General features: G+C 34.6%; 1 protein-coding gene across 1 annotated transcript in view; it reads right to left on the bottom strand.

The window, feature by feature from the left end:
• LOC110094377 (kinesin-like protein KIN-7D, chloroplastic) overlaps positions 1-23,940 on the bottom strand; it is a 60,056-nt gene that overhangs the window by 8,317 nt on the left and 27,799 nt on the right. The window contains exons 9-16 of the mRNA XM_020819604.2: positions 21,907-21,974; positions 13,016-13,078; positions 12,690-12,794; positions 10,995-11,099; positions 10,804-10,911; positions 10,485-10,631; positions 8,467-8,649; positions 8,210-8,365 (exon numbers count right to left, since the gene is read on the bottom strand). Of these exons, the coding sequence (XP_020675263.1) occupies positions 8,210-8,365; positions 8,467-8,649; positions 10,485-10,631; positions 10,804-10,911; positions 10,995-11,099; positions 12,690-12,794; positions 13,016-13,078; positions 21,907-21,974 (935 nt within the window). The remainder of the gene's footprint in view (positions 1-8,209; positions 8,366-8,466; positions 8,650-10,484; positions 10,632-10,803; positions 10,912-10,994; positions 11,100-12,689; positions 12,795-13,015; positions 13,079-21,906; positions 21,975-23,940) is intronic.

The following is a 23,940-nucleotide window of genomic DNA, read 5'->3' as shown; positions in this document are numbered from 1 at the left end:
TCAACTTTAATGCGCCCAAAGCACCCTATAATTTATGTTTGGCTCCCATAAGCCAACTAATAGCGATCAATTCACATTTATATTCTCATTGGATGGGGCAGGCCCACCTAATTATGTATAATTTAAACCACATAGCTCAACAGTTCACTATGAGCATAAGCTTAATTATGTCCTCATCACTCTCCCGGGGTGAAAAAAGGCTTGAATCCGTCGAGTATGCATCTCGGGTGCTCTCGTAGAACTATAGTGTGTCTGGGTCAATCTGCTGAAGCTCCTCACGCTATAACCTGGTGTCCTCTGGCTCAGGCTTGCCTCTCCACCTAATCAAATACTTTCTTCGATCACCCTCGTTTGTGGAAATAATATCATCACTTAAAATCATACCAACCTTCTTCGCTATAGGTATTTTAGAAACATTTGGGAGTGGAGGTAAGCTTGGGTTCTCACAAGGTGGGGTCACACAAGGCTCAAATTGAAGTGGATTTGGTGGGTTACACTCCAGATCCTCATAGGCAACCAGATCTTCTATGTTAAAGGAGGGATTAATGTTGAATATTGCAGGCATATCCACCTCATATGCATTGTCATTGATTCTCTTGATTATTTTGAATGGCCCTGCACTTTCAACATGTAACTTCTTAACAGTTCCTTGTGGGAACCGTTCCGGACGAATCTGCACCATCACTGAGTCACCAACCTTTAAAATTTTAAATCTTTGTTTAAAGTCAACAGGAAGCTTATAATTAATGTCGCTCTGCTCAATTTTGCATATAATTTCCTTATGTAAATCATGCAAATGTAGATGCAGACTCAAAAATCTTATACCTATGACACATGGGTATGAGATCTATCAACGGCTTAGGATTGAGCCCATAAACAGTTTCAGCAAGACTTAAACCAATGGCACAGGTCATAGAATAAAGGTAGGCAAACTCGACTGTGGGGAGTTTGGATAGGGAGGCTCCAGGGACTAGATTTAGAACATATTGGCTGTCTTTAATTGAAGGTAATTGATCAGGAAGATCATCAGGGAAGACATCAACAAGTTTACTAAGTATGGGTTGAATCTCCTAAGGGCCTGGTTCGTCAAACTCAGTGGAAGTCTCACGATCGACTAAGGCATGCAAGGGTGCGCTTTGGGCTATGGAAGCTATTAGGTTCAGTCCCTTCTTGGATTTGATAAGGCAGGATTCAAGATCATCCGTAACCCAAGGCTTTGATGGCAAAAGCTTGATCTTTTTGCCCTCATTTTCAAACACGCAGGTGTTTGAACGTTCATAGATGTGGGCATCATTGTCAAATAGCAGGGGACGACCTAGAAGGATTTGTCCAACATTCAAAATCAACACATCACACCAAACATTCTCCTTATTAACAGGGAAGCAGATAGGTATGAAGCTTCATTTCTTTACCTCCAAGGTAGTGGTGTTGACCCAAGCTACCTTATAGGGGTTGGGGTGAGCAACGACAGACAGGCCAAGCTTAGACACCATGCCGGAGGAGACAACATTAATGCAGCTGTCACTATCCACGACGACTTTACAGTTCTTATCCTTGATTTTGGTGTAGGTTTGAAAGATCGTAGTTCTATGCCAGTTGTCAGTGACAATGGGTTGTGACAGTGCGCATCTAAATACGCAGGTGGGAGAAGTGTCAATTTTCTAAATGTATTGGATGACAACAGTGTCGTCATCCTCCTCAAAGAATTCACCATTGTTGTCCGCCTAATAAATCTGGTCGACTTCAGGCTCGAATTCCGACTCAGTGATCTCTTAGATAATCATGACTTTGTATGGACTAGAGCACTAAGAGGCGATATGTCCATAACCCTGACATTTAAAGCATTTGTTCCCGGGTTAGACTGAGGGGTATCCGGAGTGGGAGGCTTACTTCTAATATCAAGACGGGGAGTGGGGGGACTAGACGAGGGTCGGGTAGTGCTCCCTGAGGTCGGCTGGGCAGTGGGGGTGTGAGGGGTGGAACTATCAGAAGCTCTGTAGGAAGGCCTAGAGTCGTGGTGTCGACTAGGGTGTTGGGAACGGGTTTCCTCTAGGTCTAACACTAAACTGTAGGCATTTTCAAGGGTAGTGATGTTCCGGGCGAACAGCTCATTGCGAAGATCCTCTCGCAACTTGGTACGAAACATGGATAGGATATGCGCGGGGGTAGTAGAGGTCTCCCATTTGCAGCGAATCAGATAGTCGTCAAAAGATGTGACGTAATCCTTGACCGATTTGTTGCCCTGAGTCAACCTATTCCACCTATTTAACAGCCTGGCGAAGTACGAGGGTGGCAAGTACTTCTGTTTAATTTCATGCTTCATGGATGGCCAATCAGTGATGGGGTAATCATCTTAAGGCTCTCTAGGTTGGCCCAAAACTGACTCGCCCTACCCGTGAGTTTTATTTAAGCAAAACTAACCTTCCTAGCCTCGGAGATGTTATATCACTTAAAGAAACTGTCCATACCTTTGACCCAGTCTAGGAAGAGCTAGGGATCGAGGGTGCCATCAAAGGTAGGAGCATCGACTTTAATGTTCTTCATTAGTGGTATATCAGGGTCATGTTGAGGGTTATGTCCATAGTGGGGGACTCAATGAGGGGCACGAGGAAGTCCCTCATTTGGGTAGGTATCATCCTCGTACATGGATGGAGATCTAGAAGGTGTGTAAAGGGGAGGGTGGTCCCTACTTCGATCTAGGGTATTGAAGCGCTCTGTCATCTAACGACGGAGATCAGCTAAGTCAGCTTGGTTTTCCTTGAGTTGTTGGCTAATGTTATTCATTTGACCTACCAATAAGTCTAAAGTCCTGCCGAGTTGTTCTGGGTCCATTAGGGTTCACTACAGGACACCTACGGTAACTAGGATGTAAAGGACAACAATTAATATGAATAAAAACACACTTAAAGCTTGCAAAATGGATGGAAAAGTGTATGGACAGCAAACATAAAAGGGCTAGATGCAAATAATGCAATGTAGCAACAATTAACAATGATAAAGAAAAGTATACGATGGATCCTAGCTCATGCACTAAGAGCAAACCATGCTTTGATACCAGATGATGCAAGACATATATGAAAAATATGATTTAGATAAGGATTTTGTACGCTTGATGATTAGGAACAAGTTAACTAAGCTTTATGGTGAGTTAAACAATGAAATAAAACATAAATAACGGTAAACATAAGCTTAGGCCAAGTTACTTGCGAAAACTAAAAACCACATAACAATCAATTACTCCTAATGTTGCATACGAAATAGGTTTCAACAAGAAATCCCTAATCTAACAATAAGAATAGTGTCATGAAAGATCTCTCACACGCTTCCTACTAAATACTAGGCTTTTAGCGAAGCTTGGCAAAATTTTGCATGAACCAAATAAAACCACAAGCAAGGATCAATCGAGGAAGGTAAAAGAGAAGGTAAGAGTTCACCCCTTGCTAAGATTCCACCTTCTCGCAAGCTTGGAAAGCTGTTGGTGGCTTGATGGCAGCGAAACGGTTGATATCCTCTTGCTGGAATGGATGGACAGCAAGTTGTCCTTCTTGGACACCAGTTTGAACTTTGAAGAGGACTCCCGTGGGTAGGGGGGCCAGGGGAAGATGCCGGAGTTCTTGGACAGCAATTTTCCTAATGCTGAAGTTCAGAACAACAGCCAATCTTTTTCCGGATAGCAGTGGGGTTGGCTGAAATTCCTGGACAGCCTGCAGGTGGTGTTCAGAAATCTGGACAGCACTTGGAAACTTCAGGAAGAGAAGAAAAACTGAGAGAAGAGGACTTGTAGTGGACTGCTAGGGTTTGATGTGGGTGGCCGGTAGAGAGAGGGAGGAGAGGGAAGGAGGAATTAGGGAATTAATTTCTTTGATAGGAGCTTAGAGTTTTGGAAAGAAATCAATTGGGAGAGGGACCATAGGGCCGACGGCATCAAGAGAGTGGAGGGGATTGGGGAGAGGGTTTAATGCTTGCCTCTTTGGGAATTCCAATTAAGGAGAGAAGAATTAATTCCAATCCCATTCAAACTTGATTTGGATTTGATTGGATATGTTTCCTAAAAATAGAATTTTATTTTAGGAAACAATTTGAATTTGGGGAGAGGAGGTTTGAATTATTTCCAAGAGGAGAGATTGGGTTAGGAAAAAAATCTAAGGACTTAAAGAAGGTGGGGCCAGCGGCTTAATGGAGCTAGGGAGATTTGGAGAGAAATTTAACACCTTCCAAAAACAGGGAACTTCAAATAAGGGAAAGGGATTTAATCAAATTTGATTTGGAATAGATTTGATGACTTTCCAAAAATAGATTTGAGATTTTAGGAAAGGATTTGAATTTCAAATCAATTGGATTGAATTCAAAATCTGCCCCAAATTTTGTTCAAACCCAAATTAGGAAATAAGGCAATGTAGGGGAAAGAGGCAAGAGAGGCCGACAGCTTAGGTGGGGGAAAAACGTGGAGCCACGGTTTGGGGGAAAGGGGATTGGGGTGATTTGTGGGTTGGCGATTTGGAGGGGAAAGTGAGGGGGACGGTGAAGAGGATGGTGGGGCCGATGACAAGAGGGGTAAGGGGTTTGAGGGCCAGTTGGGTGGTGCTAGGAGGCCAACAGATTAGTGGAGGAAGAGGTAGAGCCGACGGCGGTGAAGGGAGGAGGGACAAAGAAAAGAAAATAAAGAAAGACGTAAGAACCACGAACCCGGACGCTTCCAAGGTTGGTGGGTGATCCAATTTCCCTCCCTAGGGATTTCTCCAAAGCTCTCTTCTAAAACTCTCACAACTCTCCAAAGAACACATGTGCAGGAATTTTCGTAGATTTCATTCATTACCCCTCAAAGAAGAAGATGGAAGCTTTAAATAGCCCATACAATGAGAAAATAAAAAATACTACAATACCCCTAGGTCTTACACATACCTAAGCCCTTAAGTAAGGGTAAAAATGGAAAGCATAATAAAACTTCATAAATAAAAACTAATACATCAATAATAAATATGAAAAATTAAAAGTAAAGCGGTGAAATCGTTGCCGTAGATCGACGGCCTCGCCTCTAATAAATCTTCCATGTCCTAATGTCCTCATCAACACTGCATATTGACCAAGTGAGTTGTGGGTATGCCTAACTAACCCAAAACTAGTCAATTTAGTAAATTGACCACAACTGGCATACTTTGGCTCAACAATGAGTCCCTAGCTAGATTTGAATCTAAATGAACTAGCTAAGCTCATCATTTAGCTCACCATGGACATAACTAAGATATCCTAAACAAGCTCCTTTGATCAAGCGAGACCTCTTAGACTAAGCCCAATTGCCTAAATTTGATCTTAGACCCTTCCTAACTTGAGCAAGTTCTTGGGTTGAAACCCATGCCAACCAAATGACACAAAATTAGAAGTCTTACCAGCATACATAAAAAAAAAAACATACACACCTATTCTTAGCAGGTCTTCTTCCACCAACCAACCTAAAAACCACCTAGGACATCTCCATTGTCTTGCTTACATTGTAGACATGGTATGCCTCTAGATTAAGCTAGATAGGCTTTGACACTTAGAGTATCAGCTGAGGAGGTAAGATCCAGCCTCCTAACTTAGTTGATGATTGGCTACTCTACCAACACCGTCACCATGTCAACAGCTGCAGTAGGCACCCCAAATCTTCCTTAGGCAACCTTAGATTCTCGGCTAGCTAGGGACCTCACGTTGAACTGCGAAGGGCCTTAACCTCTAATGTTTAAATTTGAGCAAACGAGATGCACCTTAGACTCATGCATACAAGAACCTTGAGGCTTATGCCATCCTGGGCAAAAGAGATGTACGGATAAATTTTAAAGTTAAAGAGGAATTGCACCTTATAACATTGATAGCCTTAAGCCCAAGTGACTATTGTGGAAATTGAGTATCATGTTGTCCAATTTATCACCAATGAATGCAAGTGTACATAACGCGATAATAAATTAATAGAGAAGATAAAACATCATTATTGGACTCCAAATACCTCACATTATATTCACTTAATACTTGAAAAACTTGGGGATTTGACACAACCTAGGAATGCTTTGATTAAAAGAAAGAAGATAAATTTATCTACAATCACAATTGGATTTTACTTTTTAGCCATGATGAAGTTATTAAAAAAAAAAAAGGATCATTCAACCTACTACCACTAAATTTTCAATAATGATCTTAAATTTACAAAGCATCCTTGACACAAGCTAATATGTTCAATTATACAGTTGTTATGTTGTGCATGGGCAGTGAGATCTAAACGGTAAGACATGAGATATTATTATAAATATGAGATTTTGATTAAAAAGTAAATTATGCTACCACAATTATAAAGTCCTTTGTTCATGCATTGAGAATGGTTGCTATGGAGAACAAGTAAATGGTCTATTTCATTTATAATGCCATGAATGAGGCAAAGGAGCTAATAACAAAAGGCTTAGGCCAAGATGATCGCAACTACATGAAAATTTGGGAAAAAAATACAATTCGAGAAATTATTAATAATTTTTTTCTATAAGATGGTGGTGAGGCCTGCAATGCTTTATGGTACCGAATGTTGGCCATTAAAAGAGAAGCATAATACTAAGTTAAGTGTGGTAGAGATGAGGATGCTTAGGTGGATGAGTGGCTTTACCCTTAGAGATAGGATATGAAATGAGCATATCTGTGAAAAGGTTGGAGTAGCTCCAGTAGTAGATAATATTAGAGAGAATCGCCTTAGATGGTTTGGTCACATAAAACGTCGGCCTTTCGATGACCCGGTTAGGAAAATAGAGGTATTAGATTTGACTTATGTTAAGAAAGGTAGAGGTAGACCTAAACAAATTGGTTAGAAAATATTAGGAATGACCTTTCTTTATTAGATTTAAACGAGAATTTGACTTTTAATAAGACAATTGAGAAAAATGATTCATATAGCCGACCCCACGTAATGGGATAAAAGCTTGATGTTGTTGTTGTATTAAAGAAATGTTTAATAATAAAAAATACTATTACTTGAAAATTATATTTAATAAATAATTTAATAAAAAATGAACAAAATACCTTTTGATTTAACACCATTAATCCTTAAATTTGATGTTAGGACCAAAAAGACCCCTTTTTAAAGAGTTAGGGACCAAATTGGTCCCTCAAAAGAGTTAGGGACCATTTTGGTCCCTCACAAATTGTTGAGTGATCATTTTGGTACTTTTATCATAAAATTAATATTGAAGATTAGAGAAAAAATAACAAATCAAACATAACATGGAAAGAGGTAGTCCGAAAAAAAATCATGAATCATGTTTAAAACCGCTTAAAAAACTAAGCACAAATAAACAAAAATGAGAATTAACCAAGTTGCCCAAAGAAACAAGATAAAACTAATAATGATATGATGATTACAATTAGAGAACTCCTATAATCAATGTGAAGTTTTGCTCACCCCAATAATCTCAATTTAATTCTTTACTTTCCATCACAAAATTTACCAAAATTCTACCCCCTAAGTACTTAGCCATTGAAGTATTCTCCTATGTCCCTTGGAGCAAATTTTGACGTATGTTCAGTTGAGTGTGTGGAAGCAGCACATAGTCAGGGATGGATGCATGTACAACCCTCCATTGGTATATGACTACTTCTAGCATGCATGAATAATTTTGTTTTCATTTTTTCTAATCATCTAAGAGAGAGAGAGAGAGAGAGAGAGAGAGAGAGAGAGAGATTTATTTTTCTATCCTTAGTTAAGAAAGCGGATGGGTGATTTCATGATGATGAGAGGCAAACAATATGAAGTGCAAGGATCACATATGAATCAAATAGGACCATAAGAAAACAATATGTACGACAAAATAAATAAAAAATTTAAAGTAAGCAAGCTGTGAAACAATGATTTGAGCATGTTCTATTCGATATCTTATAAAGCATAATTTCATCCAATATATTATTCAATTGCTGAAGTTCTATGAAAAGGTAGATATTTATTGAACTTTATCCAAGGAAAAAACAATCTTTAACCCAGAAAACAACAAGAGAAAACATGAAAACGTAGAATTATCAAATAAATAATATAAAGGAGGCCAATACGTTGAAATGACTTTTGGAAGCTTTGTTAAATATAGCTGCTCATAAGGAATGGAACAATCAGGAAAATTGAAGAGACCCTATGTCATGCACAAGTTTATATAATGCAAGAGTTAAGCAATTATGTGCCATAAGTTACAAAGAAGATGCATACCTTAAGCTTGAACCAGTTTAAGAGACCAGGCTTTCTGTTCTTTTTCTCTTCCTTTGATGAATAATCTGTCTCTCCATATCCTTCAAACGAACCAAAGAATTCACCATTTTCATGATCCAATATCATATCACGCCTTCTAAATGGAAGATATGAAAGCTGCAAAATAACATTAATTATTGTCAGAACAAGCAACAGAAAAAATAGCATGACTCCTGGATTTCGATTAAGACATTTGACACGACGATAAATCACTCAACCTCCTCTTCTCCGAAGGAATGCCTTCTTCTTGGAACAGGACGTTGATGGAACCTTGGAGAATGTGCTGTTTTTGTTGAAACCAAAATCAGCTTCGTTAATCTCTGAATCCTTCCTAGCAGAGCAGCTTTAGCCTCTTCTTCTTGCTCAAGCCTAGATTGCATCTTCACGTGACCATCTTCAAGCTTTCAACATGTGATGATAATTATATCAGAATTGTTAATGTCCAAGGAATGGTGAATGATATTACTCTTTTAGATGAACAATTTTAGTTATAAAACATGGAGAAACATATCAGAGTAAATAGAATTACGACACATTTACAAACCAAGAAATAAATCCCAAAAGACATGCAATAAGCAAAATTTAGTTTATATTACAAAAACATTTAACAACCAAATAGCTTGAGACTAAAGCAAAAAATAATAATAATAATAATTATAAGCTCCTTGTTAAGCCTACGACTATTAGCTAGCTAGACATGCAACCAAACAGGTTATGTCGTCAAGTAATTAATTGAAGTAATTATCATAAATAATTCTCCTGAGACTTTTTGTCCATTTTACCACATATTTTTTCTACACAAAACTGGGATCTTGTACCTATTTAACATATACGGATATTTTTTACTAAATATCTTCTAAACTGATCTATCATAAAATTTTCACTATAATATATACTGCCAAAACAAGTTTCTTTGGTAAAATTTCATTTAGGATGATCGTATTTTGTTTCAGATTCTACATAATCACAAAAGCAACATCAAACACGTCCTATAAATGTCTCCACATGCTAGGTGGGGTCGTTCCTTTAAAAAAGAGAAAATTTTGGTATGTACATTATATAGGTCCTGATATCAATATCAAGGGAAGATTCCCACATATAATGAAATAAATAAAAAAACATAGTTCCTGGCATAAAGATGGAATTTGAGGCTCTTTCAATTTATATTGGAAATTATTATTATGAGAAAATACAGAGAAAAATAAATTTTTATTAGTTAAAATTGATAACATAAATTTGTAAACTACATTTGATAGCGTGCTCCTACTTCAATACTCCTAGCTTCTGAGCCGAGTCATGACATGATGTAACTTATTTCAAGAACCATGGGATTCCATAACACCAGGACATCACCAAAGTCATATTGATCCCACGAATTAAATTTTAGATCATTTCTGTGCCAATTAAATTGTCCAATTTTCCTCAAAGAAGATGTGAACCAATTGAGACCACTTGAGGTAATTCTTTCCTTTCAAACAATATATTGAATGGATGTTTTGCAATCCGAATGTTGGATTTGGATGACCAACTTTGATTCCAAATGAATCTAAGACTAAGGGAAAATGGGTTTTGCGATCCATGGGAAGGAAATTTGTGGAAGAAATTTGTTGCAAAGAATAAAATGAAAAATATAAGGCTACATAGATGAAAGTTGCCAATAAGAAGATTAGGTGAAACAAAAAGAGACCATCAACCATGAGTCTTGCAGCTTTACGCAATGCAGCGATGAAGGTAGCGACTTATAAAAATGCTAAGTAAAAAGGCTAAGGCTCTAATATTATGGTACAATTTGAAGATAACTGAATATTTCATTCCAACATTTACGCAGTATTTATATAAACCTAGAAGAAGTTCTAATAGAAGACATACAAAATCAAAATAATAATTATAATAGTCCAGGAATTGATGAGTACTCATAATAATAATTATAAAATAATTACAATAATCCATAGATTGAAGTGGAAATAATAATCCCATGGATCACCTAGGTGGCATGAAGTGAGTAAAGTGCACATCTATTGGGCTAAGTGAAACATTGATGGAGACAAAATTAACCAAGATTGATTTTTCCACAATAATCATATAACTACTTTTCAAAGCATTTCTACTCGACACCAGGGAAAATGAGAAGGTGATGAGACCTCAATGCTTTGAATATTCTGTTGAGAGTTACAAAACTATTAGTTGGACCCACTCAAGAATTACAATAATTAGATAATAATGACTCATGACGTACCTTTTGCTTTAGAAGTACAATATCATCTCCTCCATTGTCTTTTAGAGCATTAACAGAGAACATACCCTTTTTCAATTGTTCCAATTCTTCCTTTAGGCAACGTATCTCAACTTGATATTTCTTTATCAATGATTTTTCATCAATAATCTGCATAACAAAGCCCCATCTATGTTAGAAACGATTTTACTTAAGAAATATCTTACCAAATGTAAATAGGTTAATGCATATAATATAGAAGTAGTACTAAGAAAAAGTTCCAACTCTATGAAGGATTTTTCATAATTACAGCAAAAATAACACTACCAACTAGAGCGCATACCTTGTTCTGAGATGCCAAAATCTCAATGCATTTTGCACGATGAGCAAATTTCAATGTGTTGTGTGTTTCTTCTGCATTACTAGATGATGGAGTAACAGTGCATATAAGCTGCAAAGACAAGAAATATGCATGTCATTATAATTTTAGCTCAAAATAAAAGTGTCCATAGAAAACACATTCATCAAACTCACAGACACGCGCCCTTGACCACTCAATGATGATTGAAGCAGACGCGTCAATTTTGAGTCACGGTATGGGATATGGCTAGCTCTTCCCTCAGTCAATTTTGATATAACCTAAGAAAATAAGATCACATGTATTGCATCAAAAAGTTTGACCTGGCAAACTCTAGTTGAAAGCCATAAATATGAATAATAATAATGCAAGGTACCATTTCACTAGAGATGCATAACAGAAGGAATAGGCATGTCTTGTACTTCTGTTATTACTTTGCAATTGTGGTGATAGTTTGCTAGCTTCATCTTGGAAAACTTCGGCGAGTCAAGTTATCATATGTTATTCTAGTTAGTTCAAGATAAACTTTATGAATCCTTATTTTTCAATTGATTTTGTTAAGCAAAACCTAAGATGTTAAAGATATTCTTTACAGATCAATATAAACAACATCTATGCTTGTTACTAGCTATACACTTGCTCCCTAAACGTGCATCACTTATTTAATCCTACCCACCTAATGGATGGATATACGCCTGTCATTGCAAATGTTCAAACTATCTAAAGCTTATTTTCAATTAAGATTTATTCAATAGATGCCACACAAGTTCTTCTAATATAATCAATCATTATTTTACCATTCATGATCATATCACATCCATCTTAACATTCTCATTTCCATAATGCTTAGTAAATAAGCTCGTTCCATAATTCTTAATAAATATCACATCCATCTTAACCTTTTCATTTCCATGATTATCTCACATCCATCTTAACATTCTCATTCTCATGCCACACTAGTTGTTCTTCTAATAACGATACTAAATTTTACAACAAAGTGAAAATAAAATGATAGAAATAGTCTGATTATTTCAATATACATTTAGAATCAATATGAAAAGAAATAAATAAATAAATAAATAACAAAAAATAATGCCTTTATATAATTTCAAAAAAAACCAAAAATAAATAAATAAACAAAAAAAAGCCAGTCCTAAATACATAAAATTTACCTGGATGCATAATAAATTAATGCCTCTATATAATTATAAAAGAACCAGCATATATAAGTCAAATTTTCAAGGAACTTTTAACTTTGACATGCCGTCTGAAGCAAACTGATGCGAGAAGCAAAAGCAAAGTTTGGACGAACAAGATACCAATGTGAAGATCTTCCACAATGTATGATTTTGAACTTTTTAAAATAAGCTAGATCTTCTTAAAGAAATCGCATTTGAAACTCACCACTGAGAGAACACAGCTATGGTCCACTTAAACAAAATTGCAAGAGAAACAAACACCTGACAGCATGTGAATAAAAAATATAGTGGAATACGTACAGCCAAGAATCTATGTTACAGCATTATACCAATACTTGATCAAGCCATAAATTCAAGCTATTTCACAAGGAAGAGTGAGCAGATCAAGTTAATTGGCAAAACTTTTCACTGGAATGTTTAAAGCCAGAGTCAGCAATAGATATATTGATTTCATACTAACACTTATCTCAGAATTGACAGTTAAAAGTGAATTGTTCAAAACCTTACAAAGATACTATCATTGCCAAGCATGCAACATAAAGTATAAAGACAGCATATAAAGGGATTAAAAGAGCAACAACATCCAGTGCACAAAAAAATAGAAGCATTAAAAGCCAATGAAACTTTAAATGGTCAAGCAGCATATTAAGATTAACCAAATAATGTACATACAGTTCCAAGTGTCAATAAGCTTTTATTGATGTACGCCCCCTCTTTCCGTCTTAATCCTGTAGTTTCAGCTCTTGAGCTCTCTGAACCTGCTAGATCGATTAGGTTCTGCATATATAAGTACAATACAGCTGCATAAGAAATTAATAGATTTGTACAAATTCATAAAAATGGTAAGAAAATGTGGTGCATAGGTAATAAGTATAAAAAAGAAGTCATCAATTTTGAAGCCCAATAACAGTAAGTAAAATCCACACTTAAGGCACTGAATTAATTAACCTTAAGCAACTTGAGCAAGATGAAAAGGAGCATAATGGAATCCCACTTACAAGCTGAGAAAGATTAACTGCTTCATCTTCACTACATTCGCCGCAGGGAGTGCTCTCTATTGTCTACCAGAAGCATTGCAATAAAATCAGTAGCATTAAAAGAACTTTTCCTAGAAAGATTTGAACTCACATCGAAAATGTAGTAATAATATTGAAAGCAGCCCAATGATGCAAAACTTATGAGCCTATACTAGTAAACGAAGAGCCTGATGAATATTATGGGAAAAAAAGAACCATTCAATATTTATTTTTTTCACCGAAGCAAGAGAAATGTGGCTGTAAATGACAGCACAACTGACCAGTGGTAATGGTAATTCAAGAACTATTCAAATTAAAAACAAACTGCATTTACATGGTAGCCGTCAGTGCATGCAGCAAAAGAAAAACTAATTGGCCAAGAATATCTGCTATTTGTAGGCATCATGCAGGAGATACTAATTACCATATAAACCTAATAGTCTAATACCAACTATTTAAGGCAGAAATTATGAATCCTGATTTTTCATTCAATTTTGTTGAGTATTTGAGTGTCAGCAGAGGTGTTAAACATATTCTTCACTATCGTTTAGAACAACTTCTATACATGTAAATCTAGATCTATTCATTTTCCTTTCTAATCCTCTGACGCCAACTTTATCAACTTATCAAAAAAGTGCATTTTCTATCATTTGTTGTACATAACCAAACCAACTAATAATCTATTTTAAGTCGCCTCTAACACTCCAACCTTTCATTATAAAAGAATCATTTTTTAATTTATACTTTCTAATTTTTTTGAGACATCAATCTTAACATTCGCATTTCTATCATGTTTAACTTAAATATTAATATTTTTCTAGGGGTGTCAATATTGGACCCAACCCAAAAATTTTGGGTTTGGGTTGACCCGAACCCGAAATGGGTCGGGTTCGGTTTCAACAATTCGACTCGTTTCAAAAATTGGGTCGGGTTCGGGTAGACCCGTTGACCCAAAATTGACCCAAAAGACCCGTTTTTGTTTTACCCGACAACCCGAGCTTGACCCGAAAAGCGAAGTTTGGCCCATTTTTGGACCAAAAAACTAGCAGTTTTTTGTTCGACTCTGGTCATTCGGGTCAGGTCAGGTTGACCCGAATCCGAAGAGGGTCGGGTTCGGTTCGAAAAACCGACCTGTTTGTAGAAACGGGTCGGGTTCGGGTTGACCCAAATAGTGTCGGGTCAGTTTCGGGTCGACCAGAACCCGACCCGTGACCCGAAATTGACACCCCTAATTTTTTCATATCCCAACAACCAAATCCATGTAAGATTACAAACTTGGTTAATGTTTATTTACCTTTAAGCCCCAATGATATTATTTTATTAAAAAAATTCTCACAACACTGCTCTATTTTAAGCATATAGCCTTAACTTTCAGAGTAACATCCTCATTTATATATCCATTTTTTTGCATAATATACCCTATTTCTTTAAACTTGTTGCACCTAGTTATCACCATGTTCTCCAATAATATTGAATAATAATTAAATATATTATATCATACCACTAAAATTACATATAATATATGCAATTTTTGTTTAACAAATTCTATGGTTTCTATCCCCTATATATTTCCCCCATTATTCTTATTTTTTCATTAATTTTTTTAGATGTCTCATAAATTAGAACAATATCATCTATAAATGAAATGCAAAAGGCACCTCATTTTAAAAATACTTCGTAAACATCTCCATAACCATTAAAAAAGACATTGACCTAATATTGCATCTTGAAATAAATTGATGGCCATGAAAAATCTTGGGTCACTCCACAATTACTTATAATTCTAATCAGTTCTCGATCATGCATATCTTTAATATTGTCAACATATGTTTGACATACCCTTATGCTTTAATACACACCACATAAATTCCCATGCTAGTCAATAATATTCATTCTCAGGATCAATAAAACTCATAAAATCCTTCTCTCTAATGCACGCCAAATCAATGCCAGGTTACTCGATCACATGCATCCTCCAGACCAAAAAAAATCATATGAAAAGCCTTTATTTGTTCTCTATATTACTCAATTAATTGTCTAAATATTAAAATCACTTTTGTTATAGATCTTCTTGGCATGCAACTAAATTTAATTTCCAAAATTAATGTAATTTTCAAGCTAATATTTCGTTACTCTCTCCCATAGCTTTATTTATTGTATGACCCATCAAATTTGATTTCTTTATAGTTGGCATTATAGAGAACAATGCCTTTGTTCTTAAATATTAGTCCACAAAATTTTATTGAAAATCCTTTTTAAGGAAATCACTACAATATCCATCACAACTTTTTAAGTCGCAAAAGGCATCTCATATGAATCTAAATCCATACTGTTATGCATCTTATTCCGAGCCAATTGCAAATCAATTTATTAGATCAATCAATACTAATCTGAGGAAACCAAATACGAATAGTAAACAATGACTATCCTATACAATTATATATTTCTATTCAATGACACCATGCCTAAATTTCTCCTTTTCTCCTCTTTTTTCAAAAAGCTGTACAAAGTAGATCAGCTTGCCAGAAGACATGGTCATGTTTTAAGTAATCATAAAAAATTGTTCACAATATTTTATCCATGTTTAAGCCTCTCAAATTGTCAAGATTTGGTATTTGCACTAGCAATTCTGAAATAATATGGATAATTTTTAGTCATAGCAATTCACAGAATAGATACATAATCATTTGTACGATTATAATCATATTATATGATAAAGAAGTAGTTGTACGATCATTTGGTCATTAACAACAAAAATAACTATTTTGAAGGAACTATAGAAACTTTCGACTGTATCAGTTGACTTGGTCAAGCCATTTACAGTGGATGTTAAGATGATCAGACGGTTAAAGGTAAAATTCTATGTATTATTCTAAGGTGTGATTCTGTAGGATTGTGCATGAATGGGTTCACCATACAACTAGTATAGGCAATTTTAAGCCTAATATGATATATATACGTAAGTCATATGATGCTCTTTGAAAAGAGCTTTTTTGTATTGTTGTGTTTTTCAGCAACTAGTTTGCATCCTGAATTATCCTTTTCTTTTTAGCAAATATATTATATATTTTTGCTTTGATATGAATATGAATTTTCAATGCCAAGATATTACATTAGCTTATCTAATTTTTTTACTTCAAATTTTTTTTCCATGCCAAGATATTACTTTAGCTTATCAAATTTTTTTACTTCAAATTCTTTAAGCAATTCTATCTTTAAATTTTCTATTAGTTTCAAGTCATTACTTGAATGATAATATTATCAACATACACAAATAGAGCAATGAATCTCATTGAAGTTGTGTATTTCACAAATAACATATTATCTCCATGACTTAATTTTATGGCATCTTCACCATTATCTTAGAGAACCTTTCGAACCACACCATTAAATATTATACAAAAAATACACCATTTGGCAACAAGATAGTCATCTTTTTCATTCAAAGTGACATCAATGAACTCGTACAACTTTCTATTAGGCGAACGGTAGCATTATCTCTTTTTGTGGGAGAGAATAGCCAATAACAACACATTCCATTGCTTAAAGATCATGTTTTCCTCTGTTTTGAGAATGTGTATGACCAAAGATAAAACTTCTATTTTGGAAAAACAATAGTTTTAGGTATTGAAACGGAGAAATTTTTTGTTTGGGATTTGTTTAGAGCCCTTGAACCCAAAGACCCTTGTAGGTATTCAATTTCTGAAGTAGGCAGGTGTTAAAACTATTTCCCCCAATATTATTTTAAGATATTTTCCCACAAATGAGAGCCCTTATGGAAGCAAATAAGTGGTTGTTCTTTTATTCAACCACTCCATTTACTGGAGTGTACATGCACGAGAGGATTCATGTATTATTCCTTTTTATTGGAAGTCAGACAAAAAATAATGATTAAACTAGTTTTTGATATTGTTGAATCTGACTCTTTTTAATTTTAACACCAAATTGATTTTTGATCATGTTAAAAATGGTGGTAAAGGTAGTGCTGACATCACTTTTCACTTTTAGTAAAAAGATACATGACTGAGATAAAATCATTGGTAAAGGACACAAACTGCCGATCCCTAGAGATGATAAATGTAGAGATAGGTTCCCATATATCACTATGCATGAGAGAAAAAAGAAAAAAATGTTCTTATGTCAATAATCAGGAAATTGGTAAATTTCAATTTTGTTAATTTAAAAACAACACAATGAAATTTCTTGATATCGATTTGTTTCAATAATAAAGGAAACATGATTTTGAGAATAATAAATAATGTTAGCCAAAGGTGTAGGTGTTAAAGCCATATTTTTCTATATTATATTTAAGAATTTATATGAAAAGAGAAACTATTGAAGATTCAATGAAATTTTCCTCATCATTACATTCCCCAAGGTGATAGAAAGCCATCCTTTTTATTAGCAAGCCCAATAGTCCTCTTCATGGCTTCATGCTTTGTTTTCGAAAAGACATAATGTGAAGAATAAGATATAATACCGCACTAAAATATTTACTTATCTTTTGAATGGAAAACAAGTTGGTGAATAATTTAGGTTAGAGGTGTCCAAGCCGGTTTGCAATCCGACTCAAACATGATTCCCCAAAAAGCTTGTGAGTCAAGGGTATCGAGCAACAAGCTCAAGCTTAGATTATAGTTTGTACATTGCAAGAGCTTGAGCTTGTGCTTGATCTAGCTCAACTAGTTTGTAAAACCCGAAAATGTCAATTTTAGACATCGCACGTTTTTCAATGCGCCACGATGAAATTTAAGTGAATTTTTCAAAGTCGTCGGATTTTGACGAAACTAATTTTATAAAATTGTACATAAAATTTCAAGCAAAATGATATAAAAGGACTTATATGAAACTTTTTCTTAGATTTGAAATTAAAAATCATAGAAATTTTAATATGCCTAAAATACCCTTAATACTATTAAAGTGAATATGAGGCATGTAAGGGCAAATTGGTCATTTGCTCTTCCCTAAGCCGATTAGAGCTTTAAGGGGACCGAATGGATTCGGTCCCCTTTCATTCGTGCGGCTGTTTCTTTCGGCGAAACAAGAGGGCGGACGGGCAAGGCGACGGGAGGTTCGTGGGCAACTCCGCCGGCGATATTCTGGCAGCCAAACTTAGGGAAAATCGAAGAAGGATATTCAAGGAGACTAGGGTAAATTTCTAATCAAGTTATTCCCTATTTTTCATGACATTTTTTTGAAAAGAAAAAGCTAGGGTTTGACAAAAACTTCACATTTCTTTAGGAGATTTATAGGAAATGTTTAGGAGATCATCTTAAGCATGAAAATGAGGTTTTTCCCCAAAAATGTTGAGTTGAAAAAATTAGGGCTTTTTCGTATTATTTGATTTTTAAGAAGTTTCTTGAGGAGTAATGTTCCAAATGATCATAGGAAGGGGTTTCTAATAGTATAGATTAGGGTTTTTACGCAAAATGCCATTTTTGTAATTTTTAATTTAATTTAAATCCAAAAATTAAGTTTATCTTAATTTAATTTATGCTTTAGAAATAGGTTGATTTGAGTGATTAGTATTATTATACAATTTAGAGAGAGAAAAATGAGCCTATGGTAATTTTATAGAAATAGAATAATTAAGTTTGAGATGATTAGCATTAACCTATGAATATGAAATTGTTTCTTATAGATGTTAGTTGTTGTGACCTTGAAGGAAGGAGATCAATTGTGAAAATCAATTTTCCCAATTTCAAGTGAGTAAACATGTTTCTATATTATGGTATTTTGATCGTTTCAATTTATATTTAATTGTTATTGAAAGTTATTCATTTTACTGCATTTCAAATAATTTCATGCTTCATATCTCGCATATTATGTAATTCACTATATTACTGTATAAGGCATATAATAAAGCTTAATATTATGATATATGAATATGATATTGATTGATATGTTGAGTGATTGCATGTGCATATTGAAATGATGGAGCTCACCCCTTTATGATATTAGCTGGGGACGTTGTACTCGTGCACGTTAAAATGATAAAGGTTATAAAAAAAGATATGGTAAAAGAGTACCTTCATTGGTATTAGACGGTGGCTTCTGTGATGGTTGTACTATATATGAAATGAGAAAGTTACGAATACTGATATGATGAATGTAAACTGAATTTGATGATTGAATTTATGATTTATGCATATGTTTAAATGATATGTTTATAAGAAATAAAATTTATGATATGTTTAAAAGAAAAGTGACATCTATCATATTACTCCTACCTTGAATTACTATAGTTTGGAGGCATGTGTTACTTGCTAAGCTTTGACTTACCGTTGCTCTAACTTTTCTTTCAGGAAAGTTTAAGATAATCAAATAAATAAAAGAGACGGAAATGTCCACCGTAGACGTGAGACACAAGAAGAAAGGTATCTATGTTTATTATATATTAGTTTATAGATATTTTGATGTTTAATGGCTCTTTCAATGAAAAGGAAATAGATTTAGATTATGATTATATCGTCCGACCGTCTGTTCCCGCCTCGCCTATGCTAGCTTACCGGGTCGGGTCATGCATAGTTAACTCGTGAGCTTGTCAGATTTGAAATATTAAATTTTGATTTTTTTTTTCTCTCCACTTTAGTTGATCTATAACTCCTAAATCAATAATCCCGAAGTTGGAAAAGATAATCTCTAAGAATTTGAAGGCATGAGAAGATATGTTAATACTTGAGAGGCTACAGTACAAAAACCTGATGCAAAAGTTATTCAGAAGCTCTTAGAAAGCCTTTATTTTGTTCACCTTATAAATGACCTAATTTTCTTTTTTTTTTAAAGAACCTACAAACCATGTGTGACCACTTTAGGTAGTTTTTTTCCATTCAACCACTAAGTTCAATGAATATTTTGCAGCTCTTTTGTTCAATATAGATTGCATTCTCAATTCCAACAGAACACAAGACAAAGGAATGTTTGTATTGTTCATGCTATCCAAGGAAAGGAAAATAATGGTTATATTCGCATGAAAAAATAGCATAAGAAAGAAATGTGATAATGCAGTAATAAAGGTTATAATTATCGGACTGCTAAAACATTTGCGGCAATGCAGTGATGAAGGTTGTGGACATAGGAAAATGGAGGAAATAAAGAGAGAGCAGCATTGAAGGCTGCAGGATTGTGATAATTCAAAAATGAATGATGTTGTAGTGAAAATACAACGAAGAGAAATAGCCTATGGCTGATTATATCTTTCTGACATTAATGTAATATTTATACAATCTTAGGAGAGCTTCTAATGAGAAACATGCAATAAATGGTATACAATGGTCCACAATTAATAAGTGCTCCAAACAATAATTACATAGGTTTTGTTTAAATGAGTTTGAATGTATACTAAACCAAATATAGGAATTTTTAAATTTTGACTGTTTGGTTGAAAGAGGCCAAATGCAAAGCATTTCATTCAAGATCTTGAAATTCATCATTTAGTTCATTTTTGGTACATTCCAAAAGCGTCAAATCCAAACAAATTCTAAATATGGCTCATCACCTTCCCCACAACTACACTAGCCACCGCCGACTTCTGCCACCCATAGGCCATAGGCCACTTGTCATCTCCAGCAACCCACCACCACTCACCCCTCGATGCTCAAGAAAAAAAAAACTTATTAAAAGAAAGTAGGCTCCGCTTTATAGCAATCCAAACAATAAAAACTAATCTCCTAAATTTATTTTACAACCAATTAAACATAAAAAAATATTTCAAATACAAGGAATTTACCTTGCCCAGCACCTGGAATTATAAATATTTACAACCTCAAATAATTTAAAAATCCCACAGATTGATAAGCATGCAATAGTGATCCCACCGCAGATTGATAAGCATGCAATAGTGATCCCACCGATCAAGGAGGTGGCAATAGAAGAGGAAGGAAAGAAACCAAAAGCTTTGATGAGTATGAGTCTCAAATGATAGAAATTATGCAGGAGTTTCACACAAATAATATAGCAAAGGGCACAACCAATAAATCTCGCTTTTGTGCTTCACATAAAATAAGACCATAGAAGTTGCTAAACATAGGTCAATTCTCAATAATAAGTTTGAGATCTTGAATTTAGGAAATCAAATAGAAAGCAATGGCGCGATGGGATTTTCAATTACAAAAAGCTCTCTTTAACATTGCTTATTGAGATGTCATTCAATCACTCTAACTAATGTTTATTCTTTAAGAAAATTTTCAAAAATTTTCTCATCCTCTATTCATGTTCTATAGTTCACATCTCATCATCAATTATTATTCTTTTCCAAATTATTTGAGGTCCTCTTTATGAATTTTCTGATAGAGTCCATGCGTACAAAATGAATATGTATTCATGCCCATTACTTTAATCTTCTGAGAATTGTTTATTTGTTTACTAAATGAAATGATGTCTGGTTAAGTTCATTAACGCTAACGGCTCTCTCCATAATCAAATCCTACTAATTTTATTTTTTAGGTAGAAATTAAAAGGATTACACTTTATAAATGGACATGATTCACAAATCACACTTCTCTCTCAAGCAATGAAGTGCTTAAAAGACTTAAATATATGTAAAATGGGATTTCCTGCTCCAAGTAATTAAATCACAATAGAAAGAAAGCCCCGGTCTCCTAGGAACAAGCAATGCACATTATATTGAATTTTTCTACTCAGTAGTGTGAGGTGCTGGTGTGATCTTGAATCCAAAAACACCCGCACTGTGACAGCCTTGTAAGGCTAGCGGATCTACTGAATACAAACCTTATCATGCAATGTGAACGGAAAAAATAAATTCATAGGAATTGGCAATAACATTAATTCATTTCTCCAGTCTTTTATAGATAATAAATAAATAAATAAATGTACTCCTAGTGGAGAAATTCGATCAAATTTCATTCCATTACCAGTGTAAATATTGTATGGCTTCTACTGCTCAGCAAGTTGAAATTAGTTGATCCCACGTGTCTATGCTCTGCAATCAAGTCAAAAAATCATCAGAGGATATGGCCCCGATGCTCCATATAAAGCATAATCATTTAGAGTAGCATCATAAACAATCATATAATGAAACACGGAGAGAAACATTATGCATAATGAAAATTTAAAAGCTTACCGACCCAAAAAAAATCTTGCGGCAAAAAGTTTGAGATGTGCAAAAGTACCAAAAAAAGCGTTGATAGAATCCCACTAAAATGATTGAAGTTTCCTAATTTATTTTTATATCAAGTGCAATTCATGCTTAATTATGGCACAAATTCTTGTCCAGGCATGTTTCTTTTATTTAATCTACCTCGATCCAAACATGGAATTGTAATCAGCTAGACAAGATGTTTCATAATGAAAATGATTTAGACATATGAACTTGCTAGGAACCAAAGAGAAGATTAAATTGAGATATTGATGAAAATGAACAAATAAAGTTACGTTAATCCAAAAAAAATGGACAATAAAACTTACCATTTTAATTACAACTCTACAAACTTTTGAATGCAAACGAGGACAGCAAACCTATTACTAGAATATGACATTCAGCTGTAAATTATCTTATAATTAAACATTAAATGAACATCTCATTTAATTTGAAGGAGCAACTTATTCAACGGGAAGAGAAGAATTTCCACGAATGTCAATAAATGTGGGTCTATGTTAAAGACGGCTCTTTTTAGAAATCATATTAAAGCTTCTCTGAAACAAACAAACAAAAAAGCTCAAATCAAGTAGACCTTTTAGTTATTTGTTACCCCAAAAATGTTCTATGTTAAAACTAAAATTAATCTAGTTTAGTCTTTTGAAATACTTCCAAATATCATTTTATCTTTCAGTCAGTATTACTACAAGATAAAAAAGTGATACCCATCTATAAATCTTGGATATTTTATAAAAAATCATTAAAGATATGTATGCCTGAGCTATTACTTGTGTTCAAACACAAGGTGGTTTGACCAAGTATTTTCCTATTTCGGTTGGATTACATCAAGGATGCAGCCTTAAGCCCAAATCTGTTTGCTTTAGTCATGGATGTTCTCACTAGACATTTGCAAGAGGATGTACCTTGGTGTATGCTTTTTGCTGATGATATTCTTCTTATTGATAAGACTAAAAGAGTTGAAGGTAAACTTGAATTATGGAGGTCAACATTAGAGTCTTAAGGATTTCGCTTGAGTAGATAAAAAACTGAATATATGGAGTGTAATTTTAGTAGCAATAGACCAAGTGAGGGGATCGTGACTTTGGGAAATCAAGTCATTAATAAGAGTACACGTTTTAGATATCTTGGATCTATTGTTCAGAGTGATGGCGAAATAGATGGGGATATTATCAGCAGAATTCAAATTGGGTGGTTGAACTGGAGGAATGCATCGGGCTTGCTGTGCGATAGAAAAGTCCCCCTCAAACTTGAGGGAAAATTCTATAAGATGGTGGTGAGACCTGCAATGCTTTATGGTGTTGAATGTTGGCCACTAAAAGAGAAGCATAATGCTAAGTTAAGTGTTGCAGAGATGCGGATGCTTAGGTGGATGAGTGGCTTTACCCTTAAAGATAGGATACGAAATGAGCATATTATGTGAAAAGGTTGGAGTAGCTCCAGTGGAAGAAAAGATTAGAGAGAGTAGCCTTAGATGGTTTAGTCACATTAAACGGAGGCCTTCCGATGACCCGGTTAGGAAAGTTGAGGTATTAGATTTGATTTATGTTAAAAAAGGTAGAGGTAGATCTAAAAAGACTTGGTTAGAAAATATTAGAAATTATCTTTCTTAATTAGATTTAAATGAGAATTTGACTTTTAACAAGACACAATGGCGAAAAAGGATTCATGTAGCCGACCCCACGTAGTGGGACAAAGGCTTGATGTTGTTGTTGTTGTTATTGTTGCTACAGAACAAATAGAAAAGAAGTGAGGTAAACTAAACTTAGCAAAGATATAATTGTGCAAAAAG

This window comes from Dendrobium catenatum, unplaced genomic scaffold, assembly GCF_001605985.2.
Source record: "Dendrobium catenatum unplaced genomic scaffold, ASM160598v2 fragScaff_scaffold_198, whole genome shotgun sequence".
Lineage (NCBI taxonomy): Eukaryota > Viridiplantae > Streptophyta > Magnoliopsida > Asparagales > Orchidaceae > Dendrobium > Dendrobium catenatum.
The sequence above is the reverse complement of the archived record's forward strand: the minus strand, read 5'-3'. Positions and strand labels throughout refer to the sequence as shown.